Source organism: Oncorhynchus tshawytscha, linkage group LG04 (genome assembly GCF_018296145.1).
Source record: "Oncorhynchus tshawytscha isolate Ot180627B linkage group LG04, Otsh_v2.0, whole genome shotgun sequence".
Classification (NCBI taxonomy): Eukaryota; Metazoa; Chordata; class Actinopteri; order Salmoniformes; family Salmonidae; genus Oncorhynchus; species Oncorhynchus tshawytscha.
The window spans coordinates 68,118,172-68,136,761 of NC_056432.1; the positions used below are offsets into that span (position 1 = coordinate 68,118,172).

At 43.1% G+C, this 18,590-nt stretch overlaps 1 protein-coding gene across 1 annotated transcript in view; it reads right to left on the reverse strand.

Annotated features, from left to right (window-relative positions):
* LOC112249274 (mucin-5AC) overlaps nt 1-18,590 on the reverse strand; it is a 29,336-nt gene that overhangs the window by 2,597 nt on the left and 8,149 nt on the right. Inside the window, exons 11-23 of the mRNA XM_042320188.1 lie at nt 4,082-13,504; nt 3,695-3,942; nt 3,377-3,548; nt 2,879-3,126; nt 2,503-2,686; nt 2,223-2,415; nt 1,853-2,031; nt 1,690-1,759; nt 1,468-1,598; nt 1,076-1,110; nt 620-788; nt 373-471; nt 210-250 (exon numbers count right to left, since the gene is read on the reverse strand). Of these exons, the coding sequence (XP_042176122.1) occupies nt 210-250; nt 373-471; nt 620-788; nt 1,076-1,110; nt 1,468-1,598; nt 1,690-1,759; nt 1,853-2,031; nt 2,223-2,415; nt 2,503-2,686; nt 2,879-3,126; nt 3,377-3,548; nt 3,695-3,942; nt 4,082-13,504 (11,192 nt within the window). The remainder of the gene's footprint in view (nt 1-209; nt 251-372; nt 472-619; nt 789-1,075; nt 1,111-1,467; nt 1,599-1,689; nt 1,760-1,852; nt 2,032-2,222; nt 2,416-2,502; nt 2,687-2,878; nt 3,127-3,376; nt 3,549-3,694; nt 3,943-4,081; nt 13,505-18,590) is intronic.

Below are 18,590 nucleotides of genomic sequence, written 5' to 3' on the forward strand. Positions count from 1 at the left end.
GTCCTATCTAATCTCATACATGGATTGACCAAAACATTTTGTTGGCACCCTGATAGCTTAATGAAGGTATTTGTTTAGTTTCACTTATTATTTTTTAACGTATGCAAGTAAAATAACATTGTCCTCTTTTAATAAGTTACATTCAAAAGTGTTGATAATTTATAAGTGGTGGGACTGGCCAAATAACATAGCATAGAACGCATCCGCACCTGATATTCAGTGTTGTTAAACACACAGACATCCTTTGGCACTGTGGGGCAAAGAACATGGATAATCATTCAATACTGCAACTAACATGTTTGGGATTTCTATAATATGCACACACACATTACACATACATGCACACTCAAGCACATGCAAACTCATACTCACTGCATTGATATGTTGGGCAGCAGACTCCCATAGTTGCCTCTGTCTCGAATCCGACTGGACAAGTTATCTTAGAAGTAGAGCATCGTGTGACATCACACTCTGTTTGGAAAGAAACAACTATTGTTTTAAAAAATATGCAAGTGGCCACATTGGTTGGATATGTTAGGTAGTCACCACAAATATAAATGTTTTACAGAGTTGTTCCAAAGCCCCCATAAAGAGCATATTATCCAAAGAAGTCACTCACCGCATTTGTCCTTTTGACAACAGTCAACGGTTTCTACGACCTTAACTTGGCCCTCCTGATCACAGGTGAGAGGAGGCTGATGTTGGCATGCCACCGGCTGGCACTGGATTTCCAGACTGTATGGGTCACATACACAATCCTGGCAGTTGCTCACCCAAGTCTCATTAGCCTGCAATGAGGAATATTTTAAGCACATCAAGGTTTGTATGGACACTACCAGTACAAAGTTCAATCATTCAGTGTGTGGAATCATAAATTACTGAAGCGCTTTGTTCTATGAAAAGCACTATAGAAATGTAATACATTATTATTATTATTATAGTTATTATTATTGCATACATTATTATTCATGATTGTCAAAAGTGAACTACCCAGATGATGTTAATGTGTATATCAGAAATGAATAGTTGTTTATCCCTCCAAAAACCTGTGAGTGAAATTCAAACACAATTTTACCTCTTTCCATTCTCCATTTGGCAACGGACAAATATCTGATGAACCAAAGAGAAAAAAATACATTAAAAAACGAAGTCATTGAAGTCCATTCCACTACTTCGTTTTGATAATGTACTGTATGTACCGGAATCACTTGATAAAATCAATATCAATCAAAATAAACCAAAACCCACACCATTGAAGTATCTGAAAAAATGCTGTGGACAATTTTTAAAAATTTTTTTTTTTACAAAAAGTTAAACCAGCTTTCAAAAGACAACTACAGTAGCAACGAACAATTAACACTTTGTGCTTCCCAAAGTGAAGGCCAGCAGGATGTAGCTACTATCACAGCACAATACTGTAAGTCCCCACACCCTCAATATACAATGCTGTTATTTGACCATTCTTACCACAGCTGGGGATACAGTAGTTTGAGCTGGAACTCATCAAAGTGGTACCAGGAGGGCAATAGCATCCCTCCAATTGTATATCTCCCATGACGCTGAACTCATTTTGAGTCTGGATGAATTTGAAATTGTACCTGCAGAGATATTCAAAAAAAGTTTCAATAGCTGAGAGACTTTTCCTAGTCGTTATACCCATCCACTGAACAACAACAGCATTGTACATACCAGGCATTACAGGTTGGTTCCACTTGTGGACCGCAGGCATTATAAACCTTGGGTTTCTCGCATGTGAAGTCTGTAGCAGGTGAGATAAAAAGGTTAATTACCAATAAGCTACATCATAGAGAGGTTGTCTGAGCTTTATGGTCTTGAGGAGTGACCTACTTACCACATTGTCCATTTGTATAATTTCTCCACTCAATACAGACTCCTGCTTGTGCACATGCATCAGCATAGGTCTGCAAGCTGGTGCAGCCAATGGTAACATCATCCATATAACACACATCAAAGATACATGCCACAAGGAATGGCTCGTAGGGGATTATCTTATGGCAACTCTCAAAGACCCTTGAAAAGATGTCATGCTTCAGTTAGAGTAGATATTTAAATATGTTAATTCACTTTGTTTTGTCATCAGGCTTTGTCAAATGATTGCCGTGTTTTAGTATGTCAAGTTATTGTTCGCACTGAGATTATTCTGATTGAGAGGTCATCGATACTACAGAGGAGATTTATTGTGAATACTAATTGCTACTTACTTGCTTTGAATGAGATGACAAATGTGTGGATCACAGTCTGGTGAGGGTATTGGAGTCGGTTCTGGTGGTGGTGGTGTGCACTGACTGTTATTGTGATCAGCAACATGCCATTGGTGTGCCATGTCTGGACAAGATGAATCGATAGTTCCATTTTGCAAGCGGCAGTCATCTGTCCGGTTGTTGTCACATGTACCTGAATAAGATTGAAAACCATCGTTAGACAATGAGACATCATGGGGTAATCATGGCAACAGAGTGACCATAAAACACCTGTACTCACCACACTGTCCCTCAGTGTTGCCACTGAACTTGTCCCAGGGCAGGTATATGCTAAACATAAGACCAGTGAAAGACACCTTGGCATTAATTGCTGGTATGACTAAAAGGGTCTCAATTCCGTTGTCTGTGATGCGGAAGTCCTTGGTCTCATATGCCGGGATGATGCGTTTCTGGTTTACATAAATCTAATACAAAAATATTAAGAGATGGACAAAATGGTTACAATAATTTCTATACCCAATGTCTCCTATATCTAATACATAGAGGAAGTATATCCATCTTAAAGAAAGCTAATCAATATTTAAGCTAATCGAAAATCTAATCTCTATTCTAGGAAAAATGTCTTGAACATACAGTATTTGAGATATTTTAATTACCAGACTTGTGAAAACTCCATCAACGTCCTTCTTGGTCATGAATATCTTGTAAGATTGATAATAAATTGTCAGAGACTGAGGACAGGAAAGTCCATCTGGGGCATCACAATAGTAATTGTCGATTACCACACTGAAGTTGTACTTTGGCAGGATTTCTTTGACCAAGACGTAAGAACAATTTCCTTGGAAGCCATAGTATGTTCCATCAAAGGTGACATAGTGAGGGTCTCCCCAACCATAGCAGATACCTTAGTAAGAAGAGAACAATTAGCATTTAGAAGGACACGGGTATGGAATGTTTTATGCTAAATGAATAGTGTGGTGCTGAAATGTTTCCAAGGTGAGACATTCATGTGCATGTACTGCTAATAACTATAAGATAACTCTAAACCAGTCAAGAGTAAGGATTATTTTTCAGATTTTGAACTAAAATCAATCGATAAAGTACCATTTGTAAAACAAAGACTAAACTTTTTTTAAAATTTGTTGTGAACTTACATTGACACTCATAGTGGAAACAGCATCCAGATTCGTCAAACACTTTGATCGGAGGATAGTTATTTTCACATGCTATTGGCTTCGGAGTCTCACAATGTACATGCTCATAACTAACTTTCCCGTTAGCGCATGTTCCGTTGGTGCACTGGTTATGTTTCCAGCTGTCACCGTTCTACAAACACAGACAAATATTAGGCTTGCAGGAAATGTCTACAAAATCATACCATTCTTTATGTGTTTTTATGAATCACCCTTTTGTAAATAATAATTCCTATGGAATGTTTCCACAAAAGTTATTATCTATAGCAGAGCAAATACCTGTCTTGGAGGATGTAAATAGTGACAGTTAATCTCAATTGGAGATTTTGTGGTGGTGGTGGTTGGTCTTTCTGTTGTATGTGGTATTGTTGTTGTTGTTGGGAGCAGTGTAGTGGTGGGTGAAGTAGTGGTAACTGGGGTAGTTGTTACATCACATCTGAAGGAACGGATTTCTACTTTGCAAGTCTTGTTGCAGAGACCAATGTAGCACCATCCATCATGGTCAGAGACATTGTAAACAATTGAGCCTGAAAGTATTTTGAAGAGTATTACATTTTGTACAATTGAACATGTATAATTCAATATAAACTGAATATTATGAATGACTGAACTAATGGTAAAATACAAAAGGTTTCAAATGTGAAAAGGTGGAAAATAAAAACTTACCAACGGAGAAATCACGATGATTGAAATGGCAAAAACAAACGGGTTCAGTGGATGTAATTGTTGGTGATGTTGTTCCACCAGATGTTACAGGAAATGAGGTTGTAGGGAAAGTACTAGTTATGGGTGGCTGAGTTGTTGTTGTTGTTGTTGTTGTTGTCGTGGGAACAAATTCTGTGGTGATCGGGATGTGTGTTGTGGGAGGACATTGACAACATTTCACTCGTATCTCGTAATCAAAGCACTTTTGCTGAAGACCTTGCTTATTGTTTTTACAAATCAGTCCAACGGATGGATTGCAAGTCACGTCTTGGCCAAGCTGAGAGATCTGAAGTCCAGGGTATTGTTTTGCTCTACATTCAACTGCCTCTGGAGCTGAGCAAATGTGATAACCACTAGCAATGATGTTCTTAATGGATTCATTATCTCCACCTTCAGAGCCAGAGGTTGGCTGACCAAGGTTGATCCAGTCTGACCACACACAACTTTCTTCACCATTGCACTGGGTAGTTGATGCTCCTGTTGAGGTTGATGTAGGAGTAGAGGTTGGAGTTGTAGTAGAAGGCAGAGTTGTTGTTTTTGTGGTAGATGGAGCTGTCGAAGTTAAGATTGTAGTAGTGGGTGCAGGAGTCGTGGTCGACAGAACTGTTGTTGTTGTTGTTGTTGTTGTTGTCGGGATGTGTGTTGTGGGAGGACATTGACAACATTTCACTCGTATCTCGTAATCAAAGCACTTTTGCTGAAGACCTTGCTTATTGTTTTTACAAATCAGTCCAACGGATGGATTGCAAGTCACGTCTTGGCCAAGCTGAGAGATCTGAAGTCCAGGGTATTGTTTTGCTCTACATTCAACTGCCTCTGGAGCTGAGCAAATGTGATAACCACTAGCAATGATGTTCTTAATGGATTCATTATCTCCACCTTCAGAGCCAGAGGTTGGCTGACCAAGGTTGATCCAGTCTGACCACACACAACTTTCTTCACCATTGCACTGGGTAGTTGATGCTCCTGTTGAGGTTGATGTAGGAGTAGAGGTTGGAGTTGTAGTAGAAGGCAGAGTTGTTGTTTTTGTGGTAGATGGAGCTGTCGAAGTTAAGATTGTAGTAGTGGGTGCAGGAGTCGTGGTCGACAGAACTGTTGTTGTTGTTGTTGTTGTTGTTGTCGGGATGTGTGTTGTGGGAGGACATTGACAACATTTCACTCGTATCTCGTAATCAAAGCACTTTTGCTGAAGACCTTGCTTATTGTTTTTACAAATCAGTCCAACGGATGGATTGCAAGTCACGTCTTGGCCAAGCTGAGAGATCTGAAGTCCAGGGTATTGTTTTGCTCTACATTCAACTGCCTCTGGAGCTGAGCAAATGTGATAACCACTAGCAATGATGTTCTTAATGGATTCATTATCTCCACCTTCAGAGCCAGAGGTTGGCTGACCAAGGTTGATCCAGTCTGACCACACACAACTTTCTTCACCATTGCACTGGGTAGTTGATGCTCCTGTTGAGGTTGATGTAGGAGTAGAGGTTGGAGTTGTAGTAGAAGGCAGAGTTGTTGTTTTTGTGGTAGATGGAGCTGTCGAAGTTAAGATTGTAGTAGTGGGTGCAGGAGTCGTGGTCGACAGAACTGTTGTTGTTGTTGTTGTCGGGATGTGTGTTGTGGGAGGACATTGACAACATTTCACTCGTATCTCGTAATCAAAGCACTTTTGCTGAAGACCTTGCTTATTGTTTTTACAAATCAGTCCAACGGATGGATTGCAAGTCACGTCTTGGCCAAGCTGAGAGATCTGAAGTCCAGGGTATTGTTTTGCTCTACATTCAACTGCCTCTGGAGCTGAGCAAATGTGATAACCACTAGCAATGATGTTCTTAATGGATTCATTATCTCCACCTTCAGAGCCAGAGGTTGGCTGACCAAGGTTGATCCAGTCTGACCACACACAACTTTCTTCACCATTGCACTGGGTAGTTGATGCTCCTGTTGAGGTTGATGTAGGAGTAGAGGTTGGAGTTGTAGTAGAAGGCAGAGTTGTTGTTTTTGTGGTAGATGGAGCTGTCGAAGTTAAGATTGTAGTAGTGGGTGCAGGAGTCGTGGTCGACAGAACTGTTGTTGTTGTTGTTGTTGTTGTTGTCGGGATGTGTGTTGTGGGAGGACATTGACAACATTTCACTCGTATCTCGTAATCAAAGCACTTTTGCTGAAGACCTTGCTTATTGTTTTTACAAATCAGTCCAACGGATGGATTGCAAGTCACGTCTTGGCCAAGCTGAGAGATCTGAAGTCCAGGGTATTGTTTTGCTCTACATTCAACTGCCTCTGGAGCTGAGCAAATGTGATAACCACTAGCAATGATGTTCTTAATGGATTCATTATCTCCACCTTCAGAGCCAGAGGTTGGCTGACCAAGGTTGATCCAGTCTGACCACACACAACTTTCTTCACCATTGCACTGGGTAGTTGATGCTCCTGTTGAGGTTGATGTAGGAGTAGAGGTTGGAGTTGTAGTAGAAGGCAGAGTTGTTGTTTTTGTGGTAGATGGAGCTGTCGAAGTTAAGATTGTAGTAGTGGGTGCAGGAGTCGTGGTCGACAGAACTGTTGTTGTTGTTGTTGTTGTTGTTGTCGGGATGTGTGTTGTGGGAGGACATTGACAACATTTCACTCGTATCTCGTAATCAAAGCACTTTTGCTGAAGACCTTGCTTATTGTTTTTACAAATCAGTCCAATGGATGGATTGCAAGTCACGTCTTGGCCAAGCTGAGAGATCTGAAGTCCAGGGTATTGTTTTGCTCTACATTCAACTGCCTCTGGAGCTGAGCAAATGTGATAACCACTAGCAATGATGTTCTTAATGGATTCATTATCTCCACCTTCAGAGCCAGAGGTTGGCTGACCAAGGTTGATCCAGTCTGACCACACACAACTTTCTTCACCATTGCACTGGGTAGTTGATGCTCCTGTTGAGGTTGATGTAGGAGTAGAGGTTGGAGTTGTAGTAGAAGGCAGAGTTGTTGTTTTTGTGGTAGATGGAGCTGTCGAAGTTAAGATTGTAGTAGTGGGTGCAGGAGTCGTGGTCGACAGAACTGTTGTTGTTGTTGTTGTTGTTGTTGTCGGGATGTGTGTTGTGGGAGGACATTGACAACATTTCACTCGTATCTCGTAATCAAAGCACTTTTGCTGAAGACCTTGCTTATTGTTTTTACAAATCAGTCCAACGGATGGATTGCAAGTCACGTCTTGGCCAAGCTGAGAGATCTGAAGTCCAGGGTATTGTTTTGCTCTACATTCAACTGCCTCTGGAGCTGAGCAAATGTGATAACCACTAGCAATGATGTTCTTAATGGATTCATTATCTCCACCTTCAGAGCCAGAGGTTGGCTGACCAAGGTTGATCCAGTCTGACCACACACAACTTTCTTCACCATTGCACTGGGTAGTTGATGCTCCTGTTGAGGTTGATGTAGGAGTAGAGGTTGGAGTTGTAGTAGAAGGCAGAGTTGTTGTTTTTGTGGTAGATGGAGCTGTCGAAGTTAAGATTGTAGTAGTGGGTGCAGGAGTCGTGGTCGACAGAACTGTTGTTGTTGTTGTTGTTGTTGTTGTCGGGATGTGTGTTGTGGGAGGACATTGACAACATTTCACTCGTATCTCGTAATCAAAGCACTTTTGCTGAAGACCTTGCTTATTGTTTTTACAAATCAGTCCAACGGATGGATTGCAAGTCACGTCTTGGCCAAGCTGAGAGATCTGAAGTCCAGGGTATTGTTTTGCTCTACATTCAACTGCCTCTGGAGCTGAGCAAATGTGATAACCACTAGCAATGATGTTCTTAATGGATTCATTATCTCCACCTTCAGAGCCAGAGGTTGGCTGACCAAGGTTGATCCAGTCTGACCACACACAACTTTCTTCACCATTGCACTGGGTAGTTGATGCTCCTGTTGAGGTTGATGTAGGAGTAGAGGTTGGAGTTGTAGTAGAAGGCAGAGTTGTTGTTTTTGTGGTAGATGGAGCTGTCGAAGTTAAGATTGTAGTAGTGGGTGCAGGAGTCGTGGTCGACAGAACTGTTGTTGTTGTTGTTGTTGTTGTTGTCGGGATGTGTGTTGTGGGAGGACATTGACAACATTTCACTCGTATCTCGTAATCAAAGCACTTTTGCTGAAGACCTTGCTTATTGTTTTTACAAATCAGTCCAATGGATGGATTGCAAGTCACGTCTTGGCCAAGCTGAGAGATCTGAAGTCCAGGGTATTGTTTTGCTCTACATTCAACTGCCTCTGGAGCTGAGCAAATGTGATAACCACTAGCAATGATGTTCTTAATGGATTCATTATCTCCACCTTCAGAGCCAGAGGTTGGCTGACCAAGGTTGATCCAGTCTGACCACACACAACTTTCTTCACCATTGCACTGGGTAGTTGATGCTCCTGTTGAGGTTGATGTAGGAGTAGAGGTTGGAGTTGTAGTAGAAGGCAGAGTTGTTGTTTTTGTGGTAGATGGAGCTGTCGAAGTTAAGATTGTAGTAGTGGGTGCAGGAGTCGTGGTCGACAGAACTGTTGTTGTTGTTGTTGTTGTTGTTGTCGGGATGTGTGTTGTGGGAGGACATTGACAACATTTCACTCGTATCTCGTAATCAAAGCACTTTTGCTGAAGACCTTGCTTATTGTTTTTACAAATCAGTCCAACGGATGGATTGCAAGTCACGTCTTGGCCAAGCTGAGAGATCTGAAGTCCAGGGTATTGTTTTGCTCTACATTCAACTGCCTCTGGAGCTGAGCAAATGTGATAACCACTAGCAATGATGTTCTTAATGGATTCATTATCTCCACCTTCAGAGCCAGAGGTTGGCTGACCAAGGTTGATCCAGTCTGACCACACACAACTTTCTTCACCATTGCACTGGGTAGTTGATGCTCCTGTTGAGGTTGATGTAGGAGTAGAGGTTGGAGTTGTAGTAGAAGGCAGAGTTGTTGTTTTTGTGGTAGATGGAGCTGTCGAAGTTAAGATTGTAGTAGTGGGTGCAGGAGTCGTGGTCGACAGAACTGTTGTTGTTGTTGTTGTTGTTGTCGGGATGTGTGTTGTGGGAGGACATTGACAACATTTCACTCGTATCTCGTAATCAAAGCACTTTTGCTGAAGACCTTGCTCATTGTTTTTACAAATCAGTCCAACGGATGGATTGCAAGTCACGTCTTGGCCAAGCTGAGAGATCTGAAGTCCAGGGTATTGTTTTGCTCTACATTCAACTGCCTCTGGAGCTGAGCAAATGTGATAACCACTAGCAATGATGTTCTTAATGGATTCATTATCTCCACCTTCAGAGCCAGAGGTTGGCTGACCAAGGTTGATCCAGTCTGACCACACACAACTTTCTTCACCATTGCACTGGGTAGTTGATGCTCCTGTTGAGGTTGATGTAGGAGTAGAGGTTGGAGTTGTAGTAGAAGGCAGAGTTGTTGTTTTTGTGGTAGATGGAGCTGTCGAAGTTAAGATTGTAGTAGTGGGTGCAGGAGTCGTGGTCGACAGAACTGTTGTTGTTGTTGTTGTTGTTGTTGTCGGGATGTGTGTTGTGGGAGGACATTGACAACATTTCACTCGTATCTCGTAATCAAAGCACTTTTGCTGAAGACCTTGCTTATTGTTTTTACAAATCAGTCCAACGGATGGATTGCAAGTCACGTCTTGGCCAAGCTGAGAGATCTGAAGTCCAGGGTATTGTTTTGCTCTACATTCAACTGCCTCTGGAGCTGAGCAAATGTGATAACCACTAGCAATGATGTTCTTAATGGATTCATTATCTCCACCTTCAGAGCCAGAGGTTGGCTGACCAAGGTTGATCCAGTCTGACCACACACAACTTTCTTCACCATTGCACTGGGTAGTTGATGCTCCTGTTGAGGTTGATGTAGGAGTAGAGGTTGGAGTTGTAGTAGAAGGCAGAGTTGTTGTTTTTGTGGTAGATGGAGCTGTCGAAGTTAAGATTGTAGTAGTGGGTGCAGGAGTCGTGGTCGACAGAACTGTTGTTGTTGTTGTTGTTGTTGTCGGGATGTGTGTTGTGGGAGGACATTGACAACATTTCACTCGTATCTCGTAATCAAAGCACTTTTGCTGAAGACCTTGCTCATTGTTTTTACAAATCAGTCCAACGGATGGATTGCAAGTCACGTCTTGGCCAAGCTGAGAGATCTGAAGTCCAGGGTATTGTTTTGCTCTACATTCAACTGCCTCTGGAGCTGAGCAAATGTGATAACCACTAGCAATGATGTTCTTAATGGATTCATTATCTCCACCTTCAGAGCCAGAGGTTGGCTGACCAAGGTTGATCCAGTCTGACCACACACAACTTTCTTCACCATTGCACTGGGTAGTTGATGCTCCTGTTGAGGTTGATGTAGGAGTAGAGGTTGGAGTTGTAGTAGAAGGCAGAGTTGTTGTTTTTGTGGTAGATGGAGCTGTCGAAGTTAAGATTGTAGTAGTGGGTGCAGGAGTCGTGGTCGACAGAACTGTTGTTGTTGTTGTTGTTGTTGTTGTCGGGATGTGTGTTGTGGGAGGACATTGACAACATTTCACTCGTATCTCGTAATCAAAGCACTTTTGCTGAAGACCTTGCTTATTGTTTTTACAAATCAGTCCAACGGATGGATTGCAAGTCACGTCTTGGCCAAGCTGAGAGATCTGAAGTCCAGGGTATTGTTTTGCTCTACATTCAACTGCCTCTGGAGCTGAGCAAATGTGATAACCACTAGCAATGATGTTCTTAATGGATTCATTATCTCCACCTTCAGAGCCAGAGGTTGGCTGACCAAGGTTGATCCAGTCTGACCACACACAACTTTCTTCACCATTGCACTGGGTAGTTGATGCTCCTGTTGAGGTTGATGTAGGAGTAGAGGTTGGAGTTGTAGTAGAAGGCAGAGTTGTTGTTTTTGTGGTAGATGGAGCTGTCGAAGTTAAGATTGTAGTAGTGGGTGCAGGAGTCGTGGTCGACAGAACTGTTGTTGTTGTTGTTGTTGTTGTCGGGATGTGTGTTGTGGGAGGACATTGACAACATTTCACTCGTATCTCGTAATCAAAGCACTTTTGCTGAAGACCTTGCTCATTGTTTTTACAAATCAGTCCAACGGATGGATTGCAAGTCACGTCTTGGCCAAGCTGAGAGATCTGAAGTCCAGGGTATTGTTTTGCTCTACATTCAACTGCCTCTGGAGCTGAGCAAATGTGATAACCACTAGCAATGATGTTCTTAATGGATTCATTATCTCCACCTTCAGAGCCAGAGGTTGGCTGACCAAGGTTGATCCAGTCTGACCACACACAACTTTCTTCACCATTGCACTGGGTAGTTGATGCTCCTGTTGAGGTTGATGTAGGAGTAGAGGTTGGAGTTGTAGTAGAAGGCAGAGTTGTTGTTTTTGTGGTAGATGGAGCTGTCGAAGTTAAGATTGTAGTAGTGGGTGCAGGAGTCGTGGTCGACAGAACTGTTGTTGTTGTTGTTGTTGTTGTTGTCGGGATGTGTGTTGTGGGAGGACATTGACAACATTTCACTCGTATCTCGTAATCAAAGCACTTTTGCTGAAGACCTTGCTTATTGTTTTTACAAATCAGTCCAACGGATGGATTGCAAGTCACGTCTTGGCCAAGCTGAGAGATCTGAAGTCCAGGGTATTGTTTTGCTCTACATTCAACTGCCTCTGGAGCTGAGCAAATGTGATAACCACTAGCAATGATGTTCTTAATGGATTCATTATCTCCACCTTCAGAGCCAGAGGTTGGCTGACCAAGGTTGATCCAGTCTGACCACACACAACTTTCTTCACCATTGCACTGGGTAGTTGATGCTCCTGTTGAGGTTGATGTAGGAGTAGAGGTTGGAGTTGTAGTAGAAGGCAGAGTTGTTGTTTTTGTGGTAGATGGAGCTGTCGAAGTTAAGATTGTAGTAGTGGGTGCAGGAGTCGTGGTCGACAGAACTGTTGTTGTTGTTGTTGTTGTTGTCGGGATGTGTGTTGTGGGAGGACATTGACAACATTTCACTCGTATCTCGTAATCAAAGCACTTTTGCTGAAGACCTTGCTTATTGTTTTTACAAATCAGTCCAACGGATGGATTGCAAGTCACGTCTTGGCCAAGCTGAGAGATCTGAAGTCCAGGGTATTGTTTTGCTCTACATTCAACTGCCTCTGGAGCTGAGCAAATGTGATAACCACTAGCAATGATGTTCTTAATGGATTCATTATCTCCACCTTCAGAGCCAGAGGTTGGCTGACCAAGGTTGATCCAGTCTGACCACACACAACTTTCTTCACCATTGCACTGGGTAGTTGATGCTCCTGTTGAGGTTGATGTAGGAGTAGAGGTTGGAGTTGTAGTAGAAGGCAGAGTTGTTGTTTTTGTGGTAGATGGAGCTGTCGAAGTTAAGATTGTAGTAGTGGGTGCAGGAGTCGTGGTCGACAGAACTGTTGTTGTTGTTGTTGTTGTTGTTGTCGGGATGTGTGTTGTGGGAGGACATTGACAACATTTCACTCGTATCTCGTAATCAAAGCACTTTTGCTGAAGACCTTGCTTATTGTTTTTACAAATCAGTCCAACGGATGGATTGCAAGTCACGTCTTGGCCAAGCTGAGAGATCTGAAGTCCAGGGTATTGTTTTGCTCTACATTCAACTGCCTCTGGAGCTGAGCAAATGTGATAACCACTAGCAATGATGTTCTTAATGGATTCATTATCTCCACCTTCAGAGCCAGAGGTTGGCTGACCAAGGTTGATCCAGTCTGACCACACACAACTTTCTTCACCATTGCACTGGGTAGTTGATGCTCCTGTTGAGGTTGATGTAGGAGTAGAGGTTGGAGTTGTAGTAGAAGGCAGAGTTGTTGTTTTTGTGGTAGATGGAGCTGTCGAAGTTAAGATTGTAGTAGTGGGTGCAGGAGTCGTGGTCGACAGAACTGTTGTTGTTGTTGTTGTTGTTGTTGTCGGGATGTGTGTTGTGGGAGGACATTGACAACATTTCACTCGTATCTCGTAATCAAAGCACTTTTGCTGAAGACCTTGCTTATTGTTTTTACAAATCAGTCCAACGGATGGATTGCAAGTCACGTCTTGGCCAAGCTGAGAGATCTGAAGTCCAGGGTATTGTTTTGCTCTACATTCAACTGCCTCTGGAGCTGAGCAAATGTGATAACCACTAGCAATGATGTTCTTAATGGATTCATTATCTCCACCTTCAGAGCCAGAGGTTGGCTGACCAAGGTTGATCCAGTCTGACCACACACAACTTTCTTCACCATTGCACTGGGTAGTTGATGCTCCTGTTGAGGTTGATGTAGGAGTAGAGGTTGGAGTTGTAGTAGAAGGCAGAGTTGTTGTTTTTGTGGTAGATGGAGCTGTCGAAGTTAAGATTGTAGTAGTGGGTGCAGGAGTCGTGGTCGACAGAACTGTTGTTGTTGTTGTTGTCGGGATGTGTGTTGTGGGAGGACATTGACAACATTTCACTCGTATCTCGTAATCAAAGCACTTTTGCTGAAGACCTTGCTTATTGTTTTTACAAATCAGTCCAACGGATGGATTGCAAGTCACGTCTTGGCCAAGCTGAGAGATCTGAAGTCCAGGGTATTGTTTTGCTCTACATTCAACTGCCTCTGGAGCTGAGCAAATGTGATAACCACTAGCAATGATGTTCTTAATGGATTCATTATCTCCACCTTCAGAGCCAGAGGTTGGCTGACCAAGGTTGATCCAGTCTGACCACACACAACTTTCTTCACCATTGCACTGGGTAGTTGATGCTCCTGTTGAGGTTGATGTAGGAGTAGAGGTTGGAGTTGTAGTAGAAGGCAGAGTTGTTGTTTTTGTGGTAGATGGAGCTGTCGAAGTTAAGATTGTAGTAGTGGGTGCAGGAGTCGTGGTCGACAGAACTGTTGTTGTTGTTGTTGTTGTTGTCGGGATGTGTGTTGTGGGAGGACATTGACAACATTTCACTCGTATCTCGTAATCAAAGCACTTTTGCTGAAGACCTTGCTTATTGTTTTTACAAATCAGTCCAACGGATGGATTGCAAGTCACGTCTTGGCCAAGCTGAGAGATCTGAAGTCCAGGGTATTGTTTTGCTCTACATTCAACTGCCTCTGGAGCTGAGCAAATGTGATAACCACTAGCAATGATGTTCTTAATGGATTCATTATCTCCACCTTCAGAGCCAGAGGTTGGCTGACCAAGGTTGATCCAGTCTGACCACACACAACTTTCTTCACCATTGCACTGGGTAGTTGATGCTCCTGTTGAGGTTGATGTAGGAGTAGAGGTTGGAGTTGTAGTAGAAGGCAGAGTTGTTGTTTTTGTGGTAGATGGAGCTGTCGAAGTTAAGATTGTAGTAGTGGGTGCAGGAGTCGTGGTCGACAGAACTGTTGTTGTTGTTGTTGTTGTTGTTGTCGGGATGTGTGTTGTGGGAGGACATTGACAACATTTCACTCGTATCTCGTAATCAAAGCACTTTTGCTGAAGACCTTGCTTATTGTTTTTACAAATCAGTCCAACGGATGGATTGCAAGTCACGTCTTGGCCAAGCTGAGAGATCTGAAGTCCAGGGTATTGTTTTGCTCTACATTCAACTGCCTCTGGAGCTGAGCAAATGTGATAACCACTAGCAATGATGTTCTTAATGGATTCATTATCTCCACCTTCAGAGCCAGAGGTTGGCTGACCAAGGTTGATCCAGTCTGACCACACACAACTTTCTTCACCATTGCACTGGGTAGTTGATGCTCCTGTTGAGGTTGATGTAGGAGTAGAGGTTGGAGTTGTAGTAGAAGGCAGAGTTGTTGTTTTTCTGGTAGATGGAGCTGTCGAAGTTAAGATTGTAGTAGTGGGTGCAGGAGTCGTGGTCGACAGAACTGTTGTTGTTGTTGTTGTTGTTGTTGTCGGGATGTGTGTTGTGGGAGGACATTGACAACATTTCACTCGTATCTCGTAATCGAAGCACTTTTGCTGAAGACCTTGCTTATTGTTTTTACAAATCAGTCCAACGGATGGATTGCAAGTCACGTCTTGGCCAAGCTGAGAGATCTGAAGTCCAGGGTATTGTTTTGCTCTACATTCAACTGCCTCTGGAGCTGAGCAAATGTGATAACCACTAGCAATGATGTTCTTAATGGATTCATTATCTCCACCTTCAGAGCCAGAGGTTGGCTGACCAAGGTTGATCCAGTCTGACCACACACAACTTTCTTCACCATTGCACTGGGTAGTTGATGCTCCTGTTGAGGTTGATGTAGGAGTAGAGGTTGGAGTTGTAGTAGAAGGCAGAGTTGTTGTTTTTGTGGTAGATGGAGCTGTCGAAGTTAAGATTGTAGTAGTGGGTGCAGGAGTCGTGGTCGACAGAACTGTTGTTGTTGTTGTTGTTGTTGTCGGGATGTGTGTTGTGGGAGGACATTGACAACATTTCACTCGTATCTCGTAATCGAAGCACTTTTGCTGAAGACCTTGCTCATTGTTTTTACAAATCAGTCCAACGGATGGATTGCAAGTCACGTCTTGGCCAAGCTGAGAGATCTGAAGTCCAGGGTATTGTTTTGCTCTACATTCAACTGCCTCTGGAGCTGAGCAAATGTGATAACCACTAGCAATGATGTTCTTAATGGATTCATTATCTCCACCTTCAGAGCCAGAGGTTGGCTGACCAAGGTTGATCCAGTCTGACCACACACAACTTTCTTCACCATTGCACTGGGTAGTTGATGCTCCTGTTGAGGTTGATGTAGGAGTAGAGGTTGGAGTTGTAGTAGAAGGCAGAGTTGTTGTTTTTGTGGTAGATGGAGCTGTCGAAGTTAAGATTGTAGTAGTGGGTGCAGGAGTCGTGGTCGACAGAACTGTTGTTGTTGTTGTTGTTGTTGTTGTCGGGATGTGTGTTGTGGGAGGACATTGACAACATTTCACTCGTATCTCGTAATCAAAGCACTTTTGCTGAAGACCTTGCTTATTGTTTTTACAAATCAGTCCAACGGATGGATTGCAAGTCACGTCTTGGCCAAGCTGAGAGATCTGAAGTCCAGGGTATTGTTTTGCTCTACATTCAACTGCCTCTGGAGCTGAGCAAATGTGATAACCACTAGCAATGATGTTCTTAATGGATTCATTATCTCCACCTTCAGAGCCAGAGGTTGGCTGACCAAGGTTGATCCAGTCTGACCACACACAACTTTCTTCACCATTGCACTGGGTAGTTGATGCTCCTGTTGAGGTTGATGTAGGAGTAGAGGTTGGAGTTGTAGTAGAAGGCAGAGTTGTTGTTTTTGTGGTAGATGGAGCTGTCGAAGTTAAGATTGTAGTAGTGGGTGCAGGAGTCGTGGTCGACAGAACTGTTGTTGTTGTTGTTGTTGTTGTCGGGATGTGTGTTGTGGGAGGACATTGACAACATTTCACTCGTATCTCGTAATCAAAGCACTTTTGCTGAAGACCTTGCTCATTGTTTTTACAAATCAGTCCAACGGATGGATTGCAAGTCACGTCTTGGCCAAGCTGAGAGATCTGAAGTCCAGGGTATTGTTTTGCTCTACATTCAACTGCCTCTGGAGCTGAGCAAATGTGATAACCACTAGCAATGATGTTCTTAATGGATTCATTATCTCCACCTTCAGAGCCAGAGGTTGGCTGACCAAGGTTGATCCAGTCTGACCACACACAACTTTCTTCACCATTGCACTGGGTAGTTGATGCTCCTGTTGAGGTTGATGTAGGAGTAGAGGTTGGAGTTGTAGTAGAAGGCAGAGTTGTTGTTTTTGTGGTAGATGGAGCTGTCGAAGTTAAGATTGTAGTAGTGGGTGCAGGAGTCGTGGTCGACAGAACTGTTGTTGTTGTTGTTGTTGTTGTTGTCGGGATGTGTGTTGTGGGAGGACATTGACAACATTTCACTCGTATCTCGTAATCAAAGCACTTTTGCTGAAGACCTTGCTTATTGTTTTTACAAATCAGTCCAACGGATGGATTGCAAGTCACATCTTGGCCAAGCTGAGAGATCTGAAGTCCAGGGTATTGTTTTGCTCTACATTCAACTGCCTCTGGAGCTGAGCAAATGTGATAACCACTAGCAATGATGTTCTTAATGGATTCATTATCTCCACCTTCAGAGCCAGAGGTTGGCTGACCAAGGTTGATCCAGTCTGACCACACACAACTTTCTTCACCATTGCACTGGGTAGTTGATGCTCCTGTTGAGGTTGATGTAGGAGTAGAGGTTGGAGTTGTAGTAGAAGGCAGAGTTGTTGTTTTTCTGGTAGATGGAGCTGTCGAAGTTAAGATTGTAGTAGTGGGTGCAGGAGTCGTGGTCGACAGAACTGTTGTTGTTGTTGTTGTTGTTGTTGTCGGGATGTGTGTTGTGGGAGGACATTGACAACATTTCACTCGTATCTCGTAATCAAAGCACTTTTGCTGAAGACCTTGCTTATTGTTTTTACAAATCAGTCCAACGGATGGATTGCAAGTCACGTCTTGGCCAAGCTGAGAGATCTGAAGTCCAGGGTATTGTTTTGCTCTACATTCAACTGCCTCTGGAGCTGAGCAAATGTGATAACCACTAGCAATGATGTTCTTAATGGATTCATTATCTCCACCTTCAGAGCCAGAGGTTGGCTGACCAAGGTTGATCCAGTCTGACCACACACAACTTTCTTCACCATTGCACTGGGTAGTTGATGCTCCTGTTGAGGTTGATGTAGGAGTAGAGGTTGGAGTTGTAGTAGAAGGCAGAGTTGTTGTTTTTGTGGTAGATGGAGCTGTCGAAGTTAAGATTGTAGTAGTGGGTGCAGGAGTCGTGGTCGACAGAACTGTTGTTGTTGTTGTTGTTGTTGTTGTCGGGATGTGTGTTGTGGGAGGACATTGACAACATTTCACTCGTATCTCGTAATCAAAGCACTTTTGCTGAAGACCTTGCTTATTGTTTTTACAAATCAGTCCAACGGATGGATTGCAAGTCACGTCTTGGCCAAGCTGAGAGATCTGAAGTCCAGGGTATTGTTTTGCTCTACATTCAACTGCCTCTGGAGCTGAGCAAATGTGATAACCACTAGCAATGATGTTCTTAATGGATTCATTATCTCCACCTTCAGAGCCAGAGGTTGGCTGACCAAGGTTGATCCAGTCTGACCACACACAACTTTCTTCACCATTGCACTGGGTAGTTGATGCTCCTGTTGAGGTTGATGTAGGAGTAGAGGTTGGAGTTGTAGTAGAAGGCAGAGTTGTTGTTTTTGTGGTAGATGGAGCTGTCGAAGTTAAGATTGTAGTAGTGGGTGCAGGAGTCGTGGTCGACAGAACTGTTGTTGTTGTTGTTGTTGTTGTTGTCGGGATGTGTGTTGTGGGAGGACATTGACAACATTTCACTCGTATCTCGTAATCAAAGCACTTTTGCTGAAGACCTTGCTTATTGTTTTTACAAATCAGTCCAACGGATGGATTGCAAGTCACGTCTTGGCCAAGCTGAGAGATCTGAAGTCCAGGGTATTGTTTTGCTCTACATTCAACTGCCTC